This window comes from Globicephala melas, chromosome 1, assembly GCF_963455315.2.
Source record: "Globicephala melas chromosome 1, mGloMel1.2, whole genome shotgun sequence".
Lineage (NCBI taxonomy): Eukaryota > Metazoa > Chordata > Mammalia > Artiodactyla > Delphinidae > Globicephala > Globicephala melas.
Window position 1 is genome coordinate 99,818,557 of NC_083314.1, and position 23,681 is coordinate 99,842,237.

At 37.7% G+C, this 23,681-nt stretch overlaps 1 protein-coding gene across 2 annotated transcripts; it reads right to left on the reverse strand.

The window, feature by feature from the left end:
• Positions 1–147: 147 nt before the first annotated feature.
• RTCA (RNA 3'-terminal phosphate cyclase) lies at positions 148–22,962 on the reverse strand. 2 transcript variants are annotated; one of them, XM_030868807.3, is made up of 11 exons: positions 22,317–22,962; positions 22,118–22,218; positions 20,382–20,525; positions 17,520–17,643; positions 14,060–14,118; positions 12,468–12,609; positions 11,974–12,098; positions 10,760–10,818; positions 4,669–4,763; positions 3,409–3,513; positions 148–518 (listed from the first exon to the last, which is right to left on the reverse strand). In XM_030868807.3, exons 1-11 carry the CDS (start codon positions 22,359–22,361, stop codon positions 417–419), a joined length of 1,101 nt encoding a protein of 366 aa, XP_030724667.1. In that variant the 5' UTR covers positions 22,362–22,962; the 3' UTR covers positions 148–416. The 2 variants fall into 2 exon arrangements, with proteins under 2 accessions (XP_030724667.1, XP_030724668.1); XM_030868808.3 differs by lacking the exon at positions 22,317–22,962 and having other exon boundaries at positions 20,382–20,540; positions 22,118–22,210.
• Positions 22,963–23,681: the final 719 nt, after the last annotated feature.

Here is a 23,681-nt window from a genome sequence, read left to right on the forward strand (position 1 = left end):
ACAGCAAGTACATGTGTACAAAGTTGTCTCATTAAATTTTACATGAGATTCTAGTAGTGATTAGAATCATACACAAATTACAGATCAAATCTACATCCTTAACTTAATATACTATATCAAAAATAAAAACACACTTCAGGTGAAAAGAATATTTTATTTCAATACTTTAATACTGAAATCAGCTATCATACATATTCACCAACTCTTAAACTTCGCTGTCCCTATCTATCTCAGAAGACAGTCAAAGTGAGATTAATAGGACGAAGCAGTCCCAGCAAATCTAGAACTTTCTGTATTTCATCTCTAAATTTAAGTCAGGTCCTTTAATAAGTTACTGCTTATTCATTGTTCTATATAATATTTATGAAATGATTAGTGCAATACATCATTGAGGTATCATTTAAGAGGCAAATACCCTATAGATTTGGATTTGTCATCCCGATTCCTTGGCACTCAATAATGTAAGTATCTTTAGAAGCATCTTCTTCATCTTCTGATTTCTTCACAGTAAATTTAGCCTGAAACCAGAAGAGCATTTAGTATATAAATAATATGAAAAGCGATAGAGGGACGAGCCCACAACTCCAGCTTAAATAGGCAGTAGTTAATACCAAACTCATTTTATTGAAGCTAGAGATACAAAGATCAAATGACTCATGAGAAATTCAATGGCCTATATATAAAATATTCTGTTCCAGAAGGATGGTCCTTGTTCAGATGTATACATACCTGTGGAGTTCTGTCAGAATATACAGCCTGGGCCCTACTCCATACCCACTGAATCAGAACCCCCCAGGAGTACAGCTTAAGCAAATATAAATTTTTAAATCTCAACTGTTAATAATAATGCATCTCTACTACCTACTTCCTAAAATTTTTCTAAAACATGGCACTGAAGCATTTATACTTCTTTTATCTTGTCAAGTACAGAAATACCCTTTAATTCCCTCAAATTTTCTTGCTAATTTAATTCCCTAAATATACTATTTAAAATACCTAGTTCAGAGCAGAAAGGTAGAGGGAGGTAACAATTAACATCTTCATTCATCTTTATTGGGCTTAACGTATTTTTCACTTAACTAATTCAAGTTTGGCTTTGAAACATTTGACCTCTATCATTATTTGTGGAAACATGAGTTTTTAAAAAGCAAATGTATTCATTCTAAGAAAACTGAATTAAAATCAAAACAACTAAGTAGGCTGACTGAATTTGTGACAAAGGGATTTCAAGTATGCCTAAAACCTTTTGATTCTCTGAAATACAATTTGAAAACCACTACTCCGAAGCCCTGTTGAACTGTAATATTTACAAATTATTCCAGTTTCAGTATTATGTGGCAGTGCACTGACACACTGGACACTGAAAATTACTGTTGAATGAATAAACACTGAATCTGAATTCTGAGCTAGACAAACAATTTATACAGTATATATATTTTTCTCAAATTATAAGCACTATATAAATATGAAACACAGGTAACAATTATGGAAATCATTTCTAGCCTATATATAAACCTACTGAAAACTACAAAAATTTAGAGTTGGAAGGAGCCATAGGGACTACAGCACACTCTCTGACCTTACTGATGAATTATCTGCACTGAGACACAGAATGATGAAGCACCTTTGCCCCAAATCACTGAGTTAAAACACAACAAAGCTGAACAAGAAACCAGAGCTAAAAATTCCAGTTCACGGCACTTTCCACTGTGTATTCACTTCAAATAACATGTGAGTGTCTACTATGTGCAAAGTACTGTAGAAAGAATGAATACAGGGCTTCCATGGTGGCACAGTGGTTAAGAATCTGCCTGCCAATGTAGGGGACACAGGTTCGATCCCTGGTCCGGGAAGATCCCACATGACGTGGAGCAACTAAGCCCATGTGCCACAACTACTGAGCCTGTGCTCTAGAGCTCACGAGCCACAACTACTGAGCCTGCATGCTACAACTACCAAAGCCCACACGCCTAGAGCTCATGCTCCTCAACAAGAGAAGCCACCGCAATGAGAAGCCTGTGTACCGCAATGAAGAGTAGCCCCGCTCGCCCCAACTAGAAAAAGCCCATGTGCAGCAACGAAGACCCAATGCAGCAAAAAATAAATTAATTAAATAAATAAATTTATTTTAAAAAAAAGAAAAGAATGAATACAGCCTTGTCTCTGCTATCAAGGAGATCACAGTCTACGTGGGGAGACAAATAGTAGTTACAAAATACAGCATAAGTAGAATAATAAAAAATACAATTAACTATCTTTTGACATCAAATATAATTTGCCTTTGCCTCCTATCAAGCCTTTTCCCACAATTTAACCAAAATCTACCTATCCTTTCTAATAACAACAAAAAAAGTACATATTATTAAGAATCATACAAATAACATGTTAGGAATAGGGCAACCGTGGCTTTGAGCTTGGTACACCTCTGTAATGCTTAATTTCTTAATACTACTATACATTATTTTTATAACTTTTTAAAATACTTAAGGTCAGCACCTTCCTTCATAAAATTCTGAGTTATAAATTTCATAGTATTTTACAAAATTACATTATAAAGACTATGGCAAAATGGAAATATGCCACACATTACTGAAAAAAGCAAGAAATGAAGCTGTATGCATTAACTGCAAAAAAATGCAAAGAGAAACAATTTTAAGAGAGGAGGAGAATACCTAAACGTCAAGAGTGGTTTTACTGGCAAGGGGGAGTTAGGGACAGCTTTTTTCCTCTATTTTCTAAATTATAAATCTAGGGAATTCCCTGGTGGTCCAGTGGTTAAGACTCAGTGCTTTCACTGCGAGGGCCCGGGTTCGATCCCTAGTCGGGGAACTAAGATCCCACAAGCCATGCAGTGCAGCCAAATTTAAAAAAAAAAAATTATAAATCTACTTTTCTGAAGCTGAAAGGACTGGTAAGTGTTAGAAGTCCAGCAAATACTCTAGTCTACCCCAATAAAATCACAAGAAAATAAAATAAAACATTTAAAATTTTTATATAAATAATTTAAGTTTAGAGCCCACTGCAAACCCCTTGTGATTTGATTTTATAGTTCCCATTAAAACATCTTCACTTACTGGAAGGCAGTACCTACCACACATGAGCTTAGATGTATGCTCTCCCAGTTTGCTCAAAGCTCAGTCCTGCCACTAAGAAACTATCTTGAGCAATTAATTCCTCTGCCTCACTAGACTCATAAGTAAAATGGGATTAATAATAAATAGCCACCTAAAATGGTCATGCAGAGTGAGACAACTCAGCTTCACTGCTGAGCGAGCTCAGTGCCTGCCACGTAGGAAGTGTTCACCGAATGAGAGCAATTACAATTACTATTAAGTTTTCTGTTGATTAAAATGTGACTCCAAATTGGCCAAAATGAAAATCAATTACTCTTTCTGATAGAATACTCACCTTTGCTAGTTGTTCAGCAAAATGTATAGCCGTTTGGGTATGGAGTGTAACTGGTCCTGTTTTTATTCTGGAAATTCCACTGGCTAATGCCATGAAAATGATCAACTGTTAAAAAAAGAACAAGAAGAAAATTCTCACACATTTACTAATATTTGGGGTTAAAATTCTACTGCTTTCCATATGAAAATACTATTGATACTAGAAATCAACATAGCTAAAAAAGAATTTCTATTTCTTTAGGTTTCCAAAAGTCTTAAGATGATACAAAACCTGTGTTACCAAAAGTTTGTGGTATAGCACAGAAATGCTTAGTAGCAGACCTCAATATAGATTTTTAAAATTAATGTTTAAGAATATAGAGTTAAAAGTTAATAAATTTAATCAGACCAACTATCTTTGCAAGCTATTATATATAATATGAAAGTTTCTTCCATACTCTAGAATTACAACATTTTAACACATAAATAAATACACTAATACAGAATTACTGGAGTGTAGACTAGTAAGAAGGAAGAGACTAGAAATAAGGAAAACTGTCTTAAGAAACTGGTCAAGAAATCTTGAGTAATACATTTCTAAACACAGACATCTGATTTGCTACTAAGGAGAAAAAACTATGGTAGAAAGGAAAATCTGTCAAGACAGTGCACCATAAAAAGACTGTATTTGGAAATATTCACTAGCACTTCTCAATGTGAGTAGATATATTAAGTTTGAGAGGTGTATGACACATCCAAGCAGAGATGTTGACAGGCATAAGAAATATTATGAGCATGCAGTTAAGGAGAAAGGTCTGGGCTAGTGATATAAATTTAGGAGCTGTCAGCATACAGATGGTACTAAAGCCATGAGACTGTACAAAATAACTGAGGGACTGAATACAGATAAAAGAGCCTAAGCCAAGGGCTCTCCAAAATTTACAAGCTGAGAAGAGGCAAAAAACAATAACAAACTTGCAAAGAGACTAGAATGTAAGGTTAGCGAGATACAAAGATAATAACAGTATTTCAGAAAGCAAGCGAAGAAAGTATTTCAAGAAGGAAGGAGTGCTCGATTGTGCCAAATGCCGTAGCCAGGTCAAGTAAGATGAGAACTGAAATTTATGGTATATAAATTCCAGAAAAATACCTAAAAAATGGATTGAACTAGGACATACCAATCAGTGTCTGAAAGTCAGTGACTAAAATTTATATTCAATCTAATTGCCCAATATTTGAATCTAATAGGCTTAGATGGTTTTTATCCTAAAAGTGTCATTACCTGGTCTTGCAGATACTCATCCACAGCACCGCCATGTCTAAGATTTGCTAACAGCATTTCAGCAGCTTCAATTCCAACCTTGTCTGCATTAACACCTACAACAGGCACAATGTAAAAAAAACTAAATTAATTACTAAGAGGTAAAAAGTTTAATATATCCCAGTTAGCACTGGTGTAATATCTTTTAGGCCTCTGAACTCACCCAATGCAACCTTTAGGATAAGATCTTCATGTATATTTAATCTTCTGAGAGCTTAGCATATGCAAATATTTTATTAAATGCACAAGTGGAAGAAAAAACAGGCTGCTTTGGCCCTGTTTAAGAAGTACTAATTATAGGGGGACTTCCCTGGAGGTCCAGTGGTTAAGACTCCGTGCTTCCACTGCAGGGGGCACGGGTTCTATCCCTGGTCAGAGAAGTAAGATCCCGAATGCCACACGGCGTGGCCAAAGAAAAAAAAAAGAAGTACTAATTATAAAACCAATTTACAACTAAGTTATGACCCTATAACACTACACCTTGATTTCAAAATTTTAAATTTGCAATTCATATATGCTACAATTAGTCGGCAGCCGATTCCATTAGAATTAAAGGATTTTTTTTTAAAGTCAGATAATTTTCATCTAAGGAAGAACAGATAAAAATTCTCAGATCAAATATCATAAAGTTTTATTCCTTTAAGATTTGAACTATTTATTTATTTATTTACTGTGCCACGCAGCTTACAGCAACTTAGTTCCCCGACCAGGGATTAAACCTGTCCCCTGGCAGTGAGAGCACGGAGTCCTAACCACTGGACCACCAGGGAATTTGCCGGTATCACCTAACTTTGAAAGTAAGTCAGAAAATTTATTCCCATGTTCTACTTCCTACTTCTCTACACATACCACAAGTATTTGGTACAATGCTGAATACAAAATAAGTCCATCAGAAGTAGTGGAATGTCAAATGATTCTTTTTATTTACTTTAAACTAAATGAAACCTTGGCTACAAATGAAAATGTCCTTTGAAAAATGAGAATGTAGTTATTTTTTATTTTATATTTGGAAATTCATTTGACTATATGTATGTCTTGATAAAATTTACCAGAATAGGGGAAATCAAATTTTAACCATTTTTTCCCTTACAGCAATTATTATAATAATATAACAAATTAAACTATCTTCACAACATCAATCAGGCAAGTATTTACATGACTGAATGAAGTGGTTTGGAATATGTATGAATCTTGACTTCTTGGGTAAACCACTTTGCCTTTTCCATCTCTTCTTCCAGATGGAGATGGAGATGATAATTCCTAAGTTGCAAACTTGCTAAAATTAGAGATAATATTTATAAAGCTTCTATTACCAAGACTGGTTTATAATAAGCTATTAATAAAAATAGTTAATATTGAGTACCTACTATGTGTGTACCATACTAAGTGATAGAAACTGGTTCCTTTGCTAAGGAGACATCAGAAAATACTCATATATAAGAGTATTTGAGGATAAGTGCTAAGCTCTATGGTATAAACTATATATCCAATGAGATTTCAGAAAAGGAAATTATAGGTTCTAGAATAACTTGAGAAGGTTTCATGGAACATGAAGGACTTAGGTGAGACCTTGAAGAATGGCTAAAATTTGCATGGAGGATGTGAAGGAGAAGGAAGGAATTCCTGGCTTTGTATCAATAGTATCAGAGAGCAGTAGACACACTAAGGTTTCTCTGTGTAGGGGCAAAGTATTTCTCAGAGCCATTCACATTCCTTCCTACCCAGCCGCCTTGAGAGCGAATAATGGTATGAATGGATCTAACATAATTACCACCTATTACTAGCGGTCTGTGGCAACTGAACAAAATGAAGTAATTATGAGAATTTTTCTTATTAGTATTATGTTCTAAACAAAAGAGCAAAATCCTAGTTTCTTCTGAAAACTTAAGGCTTTTCTGACAAATACTCTTCTGATATTCTAGAGGTTTCTTAAAATGGTCTCAATTTTGATGGTTTATAACAAATTAAAATGAATATTCAATGATTCGGGGTGTCTTCTAGCTTATTAAAAGGACAAAACTATAAAATAGTTATCAGGCTGAACAGAGAAAGCTAAAGGACTGATTATAGCATCAGAGAGATGCCATGAATTACCACATTACTGAAGGAGGAAAAAAAGTGCTTACTACAAGCTAGGCAGTTTCCATACATAAGAAATAGGATTGATAAACCAGAGTCATAATTCATCTTAGCAAATTGATTTGTCCCATAGTAAAGAACACTAACTGAAAGATGAGAAATCAACGAATACACAGATATTCAACTATGTAAACACAAATACATTCTGTACATATAGCAATCATATAAAGTTGGAAGGGATTTTTATACATAGATAATGGTCCAATCTCATTTTTCAGGTAAGGAAAGCGCAGTCACCATGTAAGATAATGACAGACATAGGACCAAAACTTAGGTCTTCTTGCTCTCAGTTTAGTGCTCTCTGTTATAATACACTGCCTCCATCTAAAACTGCAAGATTCTCTCAAAAAAAAAAAAAAAACACAAACAAACCTCACCTTTGCAACAGGATTAAAGAATGTTATAACTGGAAGGATTTCAGATATTCTTCAGGCTAACTCTCTCACTCAATAGATAAGGAAACTAAGGTCAAAATAGTTTTAGTAACTGAGACAATGACAAAAACATGACTAGTTACAACCTACTGCTTCTAATACATATGGTGGTGTGCACAACCAGCCAATGTTGCTTCTGATAATAACGCTTAAACATTAGGATTCAGAGTCTAGTAATTTTCTAGTTAATTTAAATCAGAAATAAAAAGGGGATCTGGATATTGGGATCCATGACATTCTCTGAGATGCTTAATATATAGACTACCTAGACTAAGAGAGAAGACCCCAAGGTCTTTGCAATTGCTAATGACATCTCCTTTGACTTAAGTGCCTGACAGGAAACAAGGGCAGGCACCAGAAGGAGTCAGGCAACCTCAGTAAGTGTTGCTGCTCTATCCTCTATTCCCTCCTACCACTATAAGTCTAAAAATAAGTACTGTGCATTCTACATGAGTGTTGTCCAAAGACAACTTCAAAGTAAAAACTCTCATATGACAAAGTGAAAAAAAATGTTTATGGAATATTAGGAAAGAAACGTTTTCAGGGCTGTCAGTAAAGTTAATTCCAAGTACTGCTCTTAACAGAGTAACGGTCCCTTTATGATGTCAATACAACATATCCAAAACTATCTTCTACCCTGGCAAACTAACTCTACCTCCCATATTCACAAGTTTTAAGTACTTCCAGTTACCCAAGTTAGAAATCTAGAAGGTCATTACACTGCATCCCTCACCCCCCATTTCCAGCTAATCACCAAATTGTCTATTCACCCTCCTAAATACCCTTATATCAGTACTCATCTCTCTAGACTCAGTCCCTGCATTTCCTTGGTGTAGGTCCTCACCATTTCTGACCTGGATTGCTGTTAACAGACTCTTGTCTTCCTGCCTCCACTATGGTTTTCCTCTAATCCTCTACACAGCTATCAGACTAACTTCCAAAGACCTGGAATTACATCCCTCCTTAAAATCTTTATGTTTTCAGGATGAAATCCAAACTCCTTTATAAGGCCTATAAAGCCCTTCAACTATCTGTTGACCTCTCTAACCTCATTCTCTGCATTGACCCAGATCCTGTACTCATCACATATGGTTCTAGTTGCCCAAACACAGAACTACACTTTTATGTCAGCACTTTCCTTTGTCCTTCTTCCTTAGCTCTCACTTTTCTATCTGGCTAACTTCTACTTATCTACAGAACCCACGGGAGGATCACTGAATGGCACAAGACAGATTTGGGGTCAATCAGCCCCCAAAGAATAAGCTGTTCTTCTCCTGTGCTCCTATGGTGCCCTGGGGATAGAACAATCACAGCACTGGTCTGTCTCCTCTGCCAGACTAAGCCAGGAGGCAGAAATGGCGACTCTTACTTCTGAATCCTTCATACATAGTACCTGGCACATCTTGGTACCCAACGATAATACAAACAAACTAAACTCACATTCCACCCAATGCCTGCCAAGCACTTACTACTTGTAACATAGGGTCCTAGTCTCTGCTTTATATTTTGCATTATCTTTGCCCTCTCAAGGCTTAAAGACATTGCATGTAGCGGCTCACTGATCCATGCTGATTCCTCACTGCACCTAACAAGTAATGAGTATACACTAAATATGTTTTTGATCACTATTTCTCAAATTTTATAATACCTTAGAGAGCTTGTTCAAACAGATTCCTGGACCCCACTCTCAAAGATTCTGATCTGATACATGAGGTGGGCCCCAAAATTGGTATTTCCAGCAAACTCTCAGATGATACCCATATGCTACCTGTCCGCCAACCACACATTGAACAGCACGGTTTTAAACAGAATTCATTTATGTCCAGTCAACCAAAGGTGTTGATTTTACCTATTCTATTACACTGGTTAGATTTGACACCCAACTGTATCTAGATCAACCAACTGAGCAGACTAAAATTACCTGAAGTTTTGTATTCAGCAGTAATAATGTGGTTAAATGGCATAGCGAGGGTAAGCATCTTTTAAAGATGCTACAAAGTAGGAATAAAGCAATCAACTGCCACACAGTGAAAAGTTCAATTAGAAGTTGCCTCAATGGCAAAAGTAACTTTAAATACTAACCAACAGATGCATACATGTATCTACTCTCCCAAAGATACCAAATACTACAGAAATTTCCCTTTCACAAAAACATTCAGTATTTTGAAATCAACACTGTAATAACTGATGCAGGGAAGAACCATCAACAGATACTAAAACCACTGGATGAAAGTTGTATTCAGAGAGGATGATCAGATGGTGTCAAAGTATTATCCCAGAGTATTTATTAATTATAATGGGAAAAGGTGAATTCCCTGGTCCAGTGGTTAGGGCTCCATGCTTCTACTGCAAGGGGCACGGGTTCAATCCCTGGTCGAGGAACTAAGATCCCACATGCTGCGAAGCATGGTAGAGACAGGCAGGCAGACAGACAGATAGGTACGTAGATAAATAAATAAATAAGGAACCTTTATAGCAGACATACCTGGAGAACACCACCTTAACCAAGTGATCAGTGAGCTGTACTGATAAAGGGCATACTGACATTACATGCACCCTGATGTGATACAATAGAATGTACACAAAGTCACCTGTGCAATATTCTCACTAAAAATGTTTAACCTGAATAAATCTAATCATGAGATAATCAGACAAATTCAAATTATGGAAAATCCTATGAGAAAATGGCCTGGACTTTTCAAAAGGTAAATATCATGAAAGGAAAAAAAGGTGAAGAGACTATTCTGTGGTTTAAAAAAAAAAAAACTAAACAGACATGACAAACAAATGCTGTGTGTGCTCAAAAACAAACAAACAAGCAAACAAAAAACCCCATTCTGCTCTAAAGAATATTTTGGAGGTATCTGGTTATGTCTGAATATAACAGGGAACTTCCCTGGCAGTCCAGTGGTTAAGACTTCACCTTCCAATGCAGGGGGTGCGAGATCAATCCCTGGTCAGGGAGCTAAGATCCCACATGCCTCACTGCCAAAAAGCCAAAAAATAAAAACAGAAGCAATATTGTAACAAATTCAATAGAGACTTTAAAAATGGTCCACATCAAAAAAAAATCTTAAAAAAAATACATATATAATAGATTCTTTGGGTATAAAAATGGTAGTGTGATTATGCGGATACTATTTGGATGGACACGCTGCAGTATTCAGGGGTGAGACTTGGTACCTGCAACCTGCATAGAGATGGTTCAGAAACACACACAACACGTAGCTAAACGTTCATAACCAGTGAATCTAGTGTATGGATATTCACTAATCATTCACCTTCTCTATAAGTTTGAAAATTTTAAAAGCATAAAGTTGGGGGAAAGACTGAAAATTTAATTGACTCTAAAATAGAATCAGTTAACCATATCCTTTCAAACTTGTTATCCATCATTCTACAACATCCTAATCCTGACAGATAATTAAAGAATTGTACAGTAGCACTGAGAACAGTGGACCCCCTTCATTTAGCTATACCTCGTTTACCAAGCGATGATCCAGCGAACAAACAGCCAGTGGATGTCTCAGCAATAATGCTATATAGGGAAAAAAAAGTATTACTATCTATGCTATAAATATTCCAAAATTACATGCAAATACAACACAGGAGAACAGTGACTATTAAATAAGCAGAATTAGATCTGGCTAGTATATTACAAAAGTGAAAGTCTTCATATAGAGAGCAGCATGATTAGCATTCTCCATCTTCATCAGAGTAGAGTATCTTTCAGCACTTTGGACAAGAAGTCACACTAGATTCTAATCCACTCATAGGTAAGGAATGGCCCTCCCAGAAGTCTTGTCATCAGCACTAAGGGGTACCATTTCAAAGGCATACTGCACTCATTATCTTAAATGAAAAGGTCTTTCGACAGAGATGTTTGGTTTTGTTTTATAGTTTTTAGATAGTATTATCATACAAAGAAAATGTATTTACTTTAAACCCTTTAATAGAAAATCTGAAAAAGAAAGCTTAAATTTAAATATCCACAAAAGATACTTTTATTCTTCAAAAATATTAATTAAAGCATTTTTATAACACATAAATCAATAACTACTAAATGGATTAATATACTATATTTCTTTTTTAAATAGATCTTTGCCGTATCTAATATTTACTTGTAAACTGATTTCACATTTGAGATATAGAAAAGCAACTGGAAATATTTCTCTTAGGATCATCTTCAAAGGCTCACTTTTTTTTTTTTTTTTTTTTGTGGTATGCGGGCCTCTCACTGTTGTGACCTCTCCCGTTTGCTGAGCACAGGCTCCGGACACGCAGGCTCAGCGGCCATGGCTCACGGGCCCAGCTGCTCCGCGGCATGTGGGATCTTCCCGGACCGGGGCACAAACCCGTGTCCCCTGCATCGGCAGGCAGACTCTCAACCACTGTGCCACCAGGGAAGCCCAAAGGCTAACTTCTGATTAGCTTAAACATTTAAGTTCGCTATATAAACAAAAAGGCTCTTATAATGTAATAAAAGGTAAACCATCCTCAGAAAAGAAATTCAGAATAAAATAATCATCATAATTCATCATACTGTTGTTTTAGGTAGGAATGCCCTTAAAAATATATCTTCTTAAAACTACAAATTTAAACAAACAAAAAAAATGACAAATCTTTAATTAAAATAGAATAATTATTTCAGGGCTCTCTCAACTAACATCTAGGAAAAAGTATATTGTCTCACATTATTCCACTTCCATTGCCAAAAGCTTGGTCTTTAGTTTCCTGAACAGGCTGGATGTTAACATACAGATCCCTAATCTCCTTTCTGATGCATCTTACGGCTGCCGCTGCCATATCTTTTGCTACCTATTTTGGCAAGACAAAAAAATAGAATAAAATAAATTAATGATTATTTTGACAATTGCTTTCAAGCCTTCAAAGACATATAATTAATAACTTTTACATACATCTTATAAAAACACAATTTTCAACAGTAGAGAACACAGAATTTTAAGAAAAATTTTTAATGAAAAGATTTATTTAAAAATTAAGTTCTTTCAATAATTTCAAAATTTAGATGATATAATACTTATCAAGACATACATACACTTCTAAGATCATCTAGACAACTTTATTTTTTATTACTTTATTTTTTTTAAATTTTTATTGGAGTATAGTTGATTTACAATGTTGTGTTAGTTTCAGGTATACAGTAAAGTGAATTAGATAGCTTACTTTAAATGGCAAAACACCAGCAACAAAAGCTCTTCCATATATCTTAGTCACAGAGCCACGGTCAGTTAAATTTATTGGGTTCAACTGTTTAACTGGCGACATGTGGATAATCACTTCACCACCTCCTTTCGGGTAGTAGCCCCTATGAAAAGTATCATGAATACTTACATAAACTGATTGCACGACAAAAATAAAGCTCAATATTTACAATAAAATAACATGTGAGTGATATCCAACTATATAATTCATGTTTGAAACTTCCAAATAATGTTTTAGATCTGTGTTGTCCAATATGGTAGACTCAAGCTACATGTGAATAAATGAGTATTAATTAATTAATTAATCTATTTATTTATTTATTTAGGACACACAGCTTGCAGGATCTTAGTTCCCCAACCAGGGACTGAACCCACACCCTCAGCAGTGAAAGTGCAGAGTCCTAACCACTGGACCACCTGGGAATTCTCTATTTAAATTTAAATTTAATAAAATTTAAAAGTTAACTCCCCAATCCTACTAGCCACATTTCAAGTGCTCAATAGTCATATGTATCAAGTGACTACCATCCTGGACAGATAAGGAACATTTCCCTCAGTACAGGAAGTTCTATTCAACAGTGCTGTTTTAGACTTAAGCTACTTAATGGTAGGAGCTTGGTCTATTTTGTTCCTGCTATATTCCAGTGCCTAAAACAATGTCTGGCACATAGTAGGTGCTCAATAAATATATGATGAATACTTAGTAGCTGAACCACTAATAAAATTTCAACTCAAATATTTAGTGTCACTTATTCTATAAGAGATGCTGAGAACACGCAGATGAGAATGACAATGCTCTTATCCACAAAGAACTCCCCATCTGGTAAGATGGGGCTCCACATATAATCTACTAGGACACAAGCCAGGCTGTAAGCAGGACTACAAGAGAGATGTAAATAGGAACTCCAACTGAGGCACAGTCACTGACAATTCACATAAGAAATTACAAGTTTCATTTTCAGAAAACGTAGGATTTCCAATTTTTAGGAGAGCAGGGGAAGAAAAACATTAACAAAGATATGGAAGTCTGAAGGTACAAAGTATGTTTAGGGAATGGCAGCAATCATGTAGTTAGACTATATGGAGGGGAGGGAGGATAAAGCTAGAAAAGTAAATTGGAATAAGATTGCAAATCACTTAAATGCTACAACAAGAAATATGGCCTTTTTACTATGTGGCCTTACAGAGGGAAGGGAAGCCTTACAGAGAAATAACCTGAATGCCCAACATGTCTCTCAGAAAAATAATTCTGGTTGCTCTATGGAACAGAATCCCTTTTATGACCCTGCAGTGCCCATTCCAGTTGTCTGCACACAGTGAGCACTCTGTCTGTGGTGAGCATGGATAATTCCAGATATAAAGGTGCCTCAGTGTAGCAATTCCCTTTCAAGTCCCCATGCCTCTGCTGCTTACTGTTTTTAAGCCACGAAGTACTATTACTTCCTATAAGATACGTATTAAGTGGGTTACGGAATGACAGTTCTCCAAGATCTAACTTTTCCACTATTTTTAGCACAAGTAGTGGGTCAAAGGGTTAAGAAATAAGTAACTTACCTCATTTTAATGTCACAATTAAATGTGAAACCAAATTTTTCAACAATTGGCTTGAAAACCTGAAAAAATCAGTTTACTGTTACTTTAATCACCAATATTCATTGTCAGCAAGTATATTTAGTAAACAAAAGTGCTCTGCACTGAAGTAGTAAAGAAACACCATGGATAAACAGTGATATAAAAATGTGTAGGCTAGTTCTATTTTTCAAATAAAATAACTGACGTAGCTAAAATCAAAAGTTTAACATTTAATTAATCAGAGCTGTGCAAGTCTATCTAATGAAAAAAAAAAAATCAGAACTCAGGAAACTTGATCCTAGCAGTTTTTAACTCCAGAGGCCAGTATTTCCTCACCTTCTCAATATAGTGTACTGTAAGAAATTAGGGGGTGTTGAATAGCATTCCATTCTGCGTTCTCAGTTATTTTTTATATAGTTGAAATCTCACCGCATACACAACATTTTATACATTTTTCCCCATTTAACATTATAAACAAAAGCATTTTCCCAACATTATAAAATTCCTCCTAAAAAATATTTGAACGACTTCATGGCATTCTAGCATAATTTACCTAACCATTGTCCAAGTTTTCATTATTACATAATTATGTATATTATATAACAATAATTATAGTATATAATGCTGTGCTCCAATACCTTTAACATTATCTTTTGCTGCATTTCGCAATATTTAATTAGAGTCATTTCCTTGAAGTGGTATTACTAGGTGAAGAGAGATTAACTTTAACTTTCATTATACATCCTATCAAACTGAATTTTAAAAGACTGTACCACCTATTAAAATGGCAAAAAAATTTTTAACTGAAACCTGAGACTATCAAGCGCTGGGGAGGATGAAGAGCTGAAACTCTCCTACAGCGCTGGTGAAAATGCGAAACAACGCAGCCACGTTGTATGCCAAAACAATTTGGTAGTTTCTCAATAAAGTTAGACATAAACTTACGATTACAACTGAGCAACCCCTCTGTAGGTATTTACCCAAGACAAATAAAAACTTATGTTCAGACAGAAAAACCTGTATGTGTTTATAGTGGCTTTACTCATACTTGCCAAAAACTGGAAACAGTCCAAATGTCCTTCAACTGATGAATGGATAAACTGGTACTGATAAACAAACATCCATATAATAGAACACTACTTAGCTTTTATTGCTGATACAAGCAACATGGATGACTCTCAGATGTATTTTTTTTTAATTTATTTATTTTTTGGCTGTGTTGGGTCTTCGTTTCTGTGCGACAGCCTTCTCTAGTTGCGGCAAGCGGGGGCCACTCTTCATCGTGGTGCGCGGGCCTCTCACTGTCATGGCCTCTCTTGTTGCAGAGCACAGGCTCCAGACGCGCAGGCTCAGTAGTTGTGGCTCACGGGCCTAGTTGCTCCGTGGCATGTGGGATCTTCCCAGACCAGGGCTCGAACCCGTGTCCTCTGCATTGACAGGCAGATTCTCAACCACTGCGCCACCAGGGAAACCCTCAGATGTATTTTTTTAAATTTATTTTATTACAGTATAGTTGATTTACAATGTTGTGTTAATTTCTAGTATACAGCAAAATGATGCAGCTATGGGACTTCCCTGGTGGCGCGGTGGTCCAGGAAGATCCCACATGCCGCGGAGCAACAAAGCCCATGCACCACAACTACTGTACCTGTGCTCTAGAGCCCGCAAGCCACAACTACTGAGCCCACGTGCCACAACTACTGAAGCCCGCAGGCCTAGAGCCTGTGCTCCGCTACAAGAGAAGCCACCGTAATGAGAAGCCTGCACACCACAACAAAAAGTAGCCCCTGCTCACCACAACTAGAGAAAGCCTGCGTGTAGCAACAAAGACCCAAGGAGGCAAGAATAAAATAAATAAATAAATTTATTTATTTATTTATTTATTTAAAAAAGATTCAGTTATACATATATATGAATTCTTTTTCATATTCTTTTCCATTATGGTCTATCACAGTAGGACCTTGTTGTTTATTCATTCTATTATATAATAGTTTGCATCTGCTAATTCCAAACTACCAATCCATCCCTCCCCCATCCTACTCCCCCTAATCAGATGTATTTTAAGGGAAAAAAACAAGACTCAACAGGCTATATACAGTATTATTCTTTTATATGACATTCTGAAAAAAAGGCAGAACTATTAGAGAAAACAGATCACTGATTGCCAAGGGTGGAGGGGTGGGATTGACTACAAAGAGGGATAACGGAATTTTCTACAGTAATTCTCTATCTTGATTGTGGTGGCTGGTTCACAATCATACATCAGAAATCACAAAACTGTATGCTACAAAGGGTGAATTTTAGTATAAATAACCACACCTCAATAAACCTGGAGAAAAAAAGATGATACCACTTTTCTCTCCCACTAGTTGTATAAGCATGCCAATACTGAATTTTATCATTCTAAAAATTTATAGTCAAATCATGGTATTTAATTATTTTTTAAAATTTTATTTTATTGTGGTAAGAATATTTAACATGAGATTTATTTTAAGAGTACAACACAATGTTGTTGACTATAGTTACAATGTGTACAACAGATCTCTAGAGCTCGTTTATCTTACTGTACTGAAAAGTTATGTCCGATGAATATGAACTCCCCAATTTCCCCCTTCCCCTAACTACCATTCCATTCTTTGATTCCATGAATTTGACTACTTTAGATATCTTATATAAGTGGAATCATGCCAGTACTGTCTTTATGTGACTGGCTCATTTCACTTAGCACAATGTCCTCAAAGTTCAACTGTGTTGTCACATATTCTAGAATTTCTTTTATTTTTTTTAAGGCTAAATAGTAATCCACTGTATGTATATACCACATTTTCTTTATCCTTTCATCCATCAATGGACATTTAGATTGTTTCCACATGTTGGCTATTATGAATAGTGTTGCAATGAACATGGGAATGCTAATTTCTCTTGGAGATTCTGATTTCAACTCTTTAGGATAATACCGAGAAGTGGGATTGCTGGCTTATATCGTAGTTGTATTTTTAATTTTTTTGAGGAACCTCCATACTGTTTTCCATAGTTGTTGCACCGTTTTGCATTCCCATCAACAGTGTGCAAGCGTTCCAATTTCTCCACATCCTCGCCAATCCTGTCAAACATAGTATTTAATTCTTACTTTGAGTTTTTCTTCCAAATCATAATCCCTGTATTCAGAAACTAACAGACTTATATAAGTAATATAATACAAATACAAGTAATATAATGTATATAATAACTGAGGCTTTTTAAAGAATTCACTATGAGCACAGCTCTAAGATACAACACGCAATCTAAAATAATTATCCTCTCCCACAACATAACGAGACACCATTAAGAAATTAAACAGCTATGTACACAAAAACACTCAGGATATATTTAAATAGAGAATGGAGATTCAGAATACTATGTGAGATCATCTTAGTTTACCAGTAGCAACAAAAGCCCTTACCATGGCTGTGTAATCAATCTGTGGTGCCATTTCAGCATTAGTTCCACCTTTCAAACGAAGTTCTGATGGACAAGCAGCAAAGAGAGCACAGGGCATTGAGACCTGCATCAAGAGGCATACACTCCTAAGGAGAAGGCAGAACAGGCTTAGCTGCATTTTCTTTTTAAAGTCTCAAGAGAGAGACATAACTACATATCACCATTAGCTGAAGCACAGACAACTGAGAAGGCAGGTACACGCCCTCAAGTTTAAAGTTAAAAAACACTCCAGTGACTGAATGATAACATCCGATTAGTATTTCGCAGTAGAAGGAACTGGCCTTAAATGATAAGCAAATCTGGGTTTGAATCCAATACTAAATACATTAGCTGTGTGATCTTAGGTTAAGTCCTAACACTTTTCTTTATCTTACAAAGGAGTAAAAAAAAAAAAAATTAATTAAAGCATCTTTACAACGTTTTTACAAAAGGATTCTTAAAAGTAACAGTTTATGAAAATGCATTCAAAACCATCAAGGTCTGGAAATATTCTAATGATTGTATCTGAGTCTCCACCATGCACAAGGCATCGTTCCAGATATTAAGATACAGTTCCTCTTTGTTATAAAGCACAAACTAACACACCATTGTAAAGCAATTATACCCCAATAAAGATGTTTAAAAAAAAGAAAAAAGGGCTTCCCTGGTGGCGCAGTGGTTGAGAGTCTGCCTGCCGATGCAGGGGACAGGGGTTCGTGCCCCGGTCCAGGAAGATCCCACATGCCGCGCAGCGGCTAGGCCCCGTGACCCATGGACACTGAGCCTGCGCGTCCGGAGCCTGTGCTCCGCAACGGGAGAGGCCACAACAGCGAGAGGCCCGCGTACCGCAAAAAAAGAAAAAAAAAAAAAAAAAAAGATATAGTTCCTACCATGTTGGCATCTGTGGTATGATAGAGTAATGTTTTACAAAGACTGATAGCCAAATATTTTACATGGAAAAAACTGTTAAGGAGATAATCCCTACCATAACTCACCTCTGTTTGGTCTTTATAGTCAAATAATGTGAGAAATCACAAGAAATAATTATAGAATATGTAGCATTTTATAAAATGAAACGGTCAGATTTTCTAATTGAGCTGTTATCGCCCTTCTCCAAAGTCAAGGGAAAACAATCATATTAATACATAGACTGTAGCTTGAAAAGGAGCGCAACATAGCCTCTACATACCAAAAGATAGCCTTTACTTAACTTTCTTATAGCAATGATGCAGGTGTACTGAGTTAGACAGTCTCTATCACTGATAATGCATGTCATTAATTCAGTAAATATTTATTGACTGTATAATGTGTTAGGCATTATAAGAGAAAATGCATGCAATATAATCCCTGTTCTCAGGAATTGAGCCTAGGAGCAAGTGAAAAAAACGTGGAAATGTTCAGTTTACTATAAACCATAGGTTTACAACTACTGAACTTCTGTTTATTCCCTGAGAAACCCAACACAGCTAAAGTGTCTCTCTTCCATTCAATAAAATCAGATTCTAAGAAGACTAAAGAAAACCTTAATATTAGAAGAGTAAGGAATTGCAAAGACAAAGGTAGACATGAGAAAACACATGGTACTGTAATCACAGTTAGGGATGAAAATGTTAGAATTCAAATAAATAAGATGTGTTTTCTGACTAGGAACAAGCTTGTTTGAGTCTACTGAATGAAGCTGGATTATCAACCTTCAACTCACTGCCCACACGTTCTAGTGGATTAGAAGCCAGAAGGCCTAGATTCTAATTCTACCTCTGACCCTTACTCTACGACCTCTGGTTTATCACTTAACACCAGATGGTCTTCACTCTCTCATTCACAAAGTGGAGGAAGGGTTGGAACACATGGTTTCTATCTTCTCTCCTGTAGCTTCAAAATTCTATGATTCTGTGTTAATTTTTAGATAGCTGATTAACTATAACTCTTTCCCCCCTTTTGTACCAGAGAATGCCCAAAATAATAAGCTGACTATAAAGATATCTCAAAATGCTTTAATCCCCTTAAGAAAGTTCTCATTTGGCAAACTTCACTTTAGGCCTAGCAGCAAGCCCCTTTTAGCAGAAGTCTATTCACATCATAATTCAAATCTCAATCATCACTAAACATTTTAAGCTAAAAAAAAAATCATAATTTTTTTGAAACAGTCATTTCTGAAACAAACTGGCATTGGGTTTACAGTACTATTTCTTACTTTACCAGATTTCCTAGTAAATGGATAGGATGTTGATAAAGGATGCTGCTTACAATAACAATCAGCCAATAACACAGAAAACACAAAAACTGCTCTCCATGTTTTACCAATAAAAGGAGGGGTTCTTGGAAAGGGATAAAGGCTCAATTTAATTGTTAAATATCCAGTTTTCAATGGGGAGGAAAAGCCAAGATCATATATAAAAATTTCTAAATAGGGCTGTATAAGTATCTATTAAAAGATAACAAAAATACCTAGACTAAAAGTAGAAGATGGCTCATAATTTGCTGTAAGCCAAGAACTAAATATGCTACACCACAAAGACTACTAGCACTATAGAGCATGAAACTACAGTTGTTTTCAGATATTCATTTTCTAAGTAATAAAACTAAAGAAACAAATACGCTATACTACACATGTGAGAAAATTCTAGATAGGTATAGCAACAGCTACAATTAGGAAGCAATTAGGTATCTGAGACTTTACACAGTCTCTAACCCTAAAAGGTAAGTGTTTTATCTCCATTTTAAAAGTGAGGAAACTAAAGCTTCAAAGAGGTTAAGCAACTTGTCCAGTAAGTGGTAGTACCTGCGTGTGCATCCAGGTCTAATTCCAAAACCCACACTTAAATGGAATGTAAGTGACACATACCCTGCTGTCTTGGTATCTGCTGTGTGGACTCCACCTTTGATCTTCTCTGGCGTAAACATTATTTCTGTTGAGCCGATTTCTGCCCCCTCCAGTTGCCCATCACAGAAATCTCGAATCATTTCCAGTCCAGATAAATGCTGAGGCCTTCAGGTCATAATACTGCATCAAAACGTGTGCATTCAGACTGCCTATATCCCCACTTTTTATGACACATTTACAAAACTTCAATGGCAAGAAAACAGAAAGCTCTAACCATAGTAAGTGCCAGAGCTTCCTTTTGGCTTTTTATGCACGTAGACTACCTGCTGGTAGGCATTATTTTAAGGGTTCCTTCCAGACCAGTTATTTTAACTATAAACATATATGCTGATAATATTGTTGCAAATTGTAAGTATGCGAAAGAGGAAAACTAATAAAACTACCTAAGTGCCACCAGTCTCACTTGCATTTCACTGAATAATCTATGATACCTGCATGGGCTGAACTGTGTTCCTCTAAAATTCATATGTTGAAGTACCTCACAATGTGACTGTATTTAGAAATAAGGCCTCTGAAGAGATGATTAAATTAAAAAAGGCTGTCAGAAGTGAGCTGTAACCCACTCTCACTGGTGTCCTTACAAAAAGAGAAGATTAGGACATACCAGGGGTGCCCATGCACAGAGGGATGAGCATGGGAAGAGGGGGCAAGAGGGTGGTCACCTCCAAGCCAAGGAGAGAGGCCTGAAACAGAATCTTCCCTTATGGCCCTCAGAGGAAATCAACCCTACCAGCACCTTGATCTTGGACTTCCAGCCTCTAGAATTGTGCAAAAATAAATTTCTGTTGTTTAGGCCACCTAGTCTGTGGTATTTTGTTATGGCAGCCCTAGCAAACTAATAAAATACCTCACACAGCCTTAATGAATTAATTTCCCTATTGGTGAAATGGGTTACTGCAAACTACTGCTGTGACAGAGAATTACTATTCACACATATCAGTAATTGCCTTTTAATAATTTCAACATGGAGTGTGGATAAAAGACTAAGAGATAGTTGATCCATTATAATGAAATATATAAAAAGTACAAGGAATCAGTCTGTCTTCCCCCTGGGTCCTCTTCTAACAGGTGCATATACCTGACACTTAAAAAATAGTGGCATGCCTAGCTTCCCAGACAGAAGAAACAAAGTCAACTGTCAACATTTTCCCCTCTCCTACAACTGATAATCCTGGTCGTATCCACAGCTTCCTAAAGGTCTGAATGAAAGCTGGAATGACACATCTCAGGGTCCTTATGAGACTATAAAACGTGCGGCAGCAGAAAATGCACTGGTTAAAAAGTGGGGTTTCCTCCGGCCCTAGAGGCTGTTCTGCCCTGATCTACCTTGCCCGCTGCTACGAGCTCTCCGGGTACTTGGAATGCCCGATGAGGCGGGGAAACCGTTTAAAAGATAACTCATTAGGAAACGAGACAACTCTAGCCAAATAGAGAAAACATGGGCCTATTTTCTGAACTTGCCCCTTGAAACTTTCAAGGGCGCACAAGCCCGGCTACGCCTAACCGCCCAGCCCCGAACAACGTCCCGCCGCCCCTGCGGCCCGGCTGCAGAGTCCTCAACCCTGGGGCCGGCGCATCTTCCCAGCATCACCGCCGGGCTCCAGATTCCAAGCGCCAAGACCCTCCCCCATCTCCCAATGGCCTGTCCCCCGCCCGCTCTCCAACCTCCAGTCCCGCCGCCTGGCTCCCCGACTTACCTAAGGCCCGGCGTGCTGCGGCCTGCTCGGATCTTCTGCACCCGCAAGGGGAGGCCCAGGAGACAGCTCAGGGCCGTAGACACCCTCAAGATCTGCCCGCCCTGGTGCGGAGAGAAGAGAGAGAACATCAGATGAGCAAGCTCTGTGCCGCAGCCCGGACGGCAGCCGCAACCCGCCAGGCCTCGGGCTCGGTACTCACCCCTTCCATGATGCTGCCGTCCACCTCGACCCGCGGGCCCGCCATGGGGGGCGTCCTGGGGCCTGGCCAACCGCGACTCAGCCTCGGCCCGAGCGGGAGGAAGAGGAGACGCAGGGTCCTGCCTCTCAACTCCGGAGGCGCTCTCCTCGCTCGGGGTCGCTGGACTCCGCGTAAAGGCGGAGGACGCGCCGGCTCCGGGAACGCCCCACCCAAACCAAGCCGCTCTGCGTGCAGAAGCCGGGTTCGCCAGGCCCACAGCCAGGGCGCATGCGCGCCGCGCGGCGCTTAAAGAGGCGGCACCCATAAAATTCCGGCAAACGGGAAGCTGTCCAGCAGGAGGGGTGGAGGCCGGGGAGGTTCCCTGGAGCGTGGAAGGAAATGTGTCCCTGGAAGACTTGCGCCCTGAACACAGCAAAACGCGCAGATTGCCGAAAGCCTCCCTTTCAACTCTAGTCGGATCCTCCAGTTGTCTCGCAGGCTTGTGCAAGCATCTGTGTTTATCTCTGTTTTCTCGGGGATCCTGCCGTACCCAGAACTGGAGACTCTTAGAGCTGAAGATGTAGGAAAGGTCCCTGCAATGCACCGACCACCTTCTCTCTGGTCGGGTTTGCCTTCTCTGCAGCCTGTCCCTTAAAATGTGTCCCTGGTGCATTGATGATACCCATGAGCCTCTCGTTCTTCGTGTGTGTGTGTGTGTGTGTGTGTGTGTGTGTGTAGAGTATTATCTCTTTTTCTTCTGCTAGACACCATTTATTTGGGGATGAGTAGAAAAGGACAGAATCAGAATCAGTAATATAATGCTCAAAAAAGCCAAAGTTATGCCACCTTGTCCGAGAATGAGTGCAAGTTCATGACTGCAATGAACAGTGCCACTAACGTAATTCACTTCAGAGGAGGGCAGGAACGACAACCCGCTTCTTGATTCCGCTTGTGGTTCAGTTCCTACATTAACTGAGTACCAAATCATATGCAAGCCTCTAGGTAAGCAAAGAAGAGTAAGGTATTTTCTGCCTCGAAGTTATTGGAAGTATATTGTAGAGACTGAAAAGTGATAAATTATAATGTCATTCTTCTTAATGATAATAATGTACTGTACTTATCTTACAGTTAAGTAAAGAGGGAGCACCAATTAGAATATGATAAATCATAAAAAAAGTCAACATTTATTGAGCACTTAGCCACTGCATGCATTTACAACCTGCTGAAGTACTTACAGTTTTTACTCTGATTTACAGCTGCATGTGTTAAACAATTTGCTACAAGGCCACACAGTTAACTAGCATACTGTGTTATGAACCGTGCTGCTCTGATGTGAACACAATTGTCTCCTAATCCCAACATTCCACCACTTTTGTAACAGAGAAA

What these genes read in the sequence shown, in the direction of transcription:
- RTCA (XM_030868807.3), bottom strand. Translation starts at nt 22,361, where the DNA reads ATGGCGGGCCCGCGGGTCGAGGTGGACGGCAGCATCATGGAAGGG. An exon ending in GCAGATACCAAGACAGCAGG is followed by an intron (nt 17,644 to 20,381) that starts GTATGTGTCACT and finishes CCTTCTCCTTAG; the next exon opens with GAGTGTATGCCTCTTGATGC. An exon ending in ATGAGTATCTGCAAGACCAG is followed by an intron (nt 3,514 to 4,668) that starts GTAATGACACTT and finishes TTTTTTTAACAG; the next exon opens with TTGATCATTTTCATGGCATT.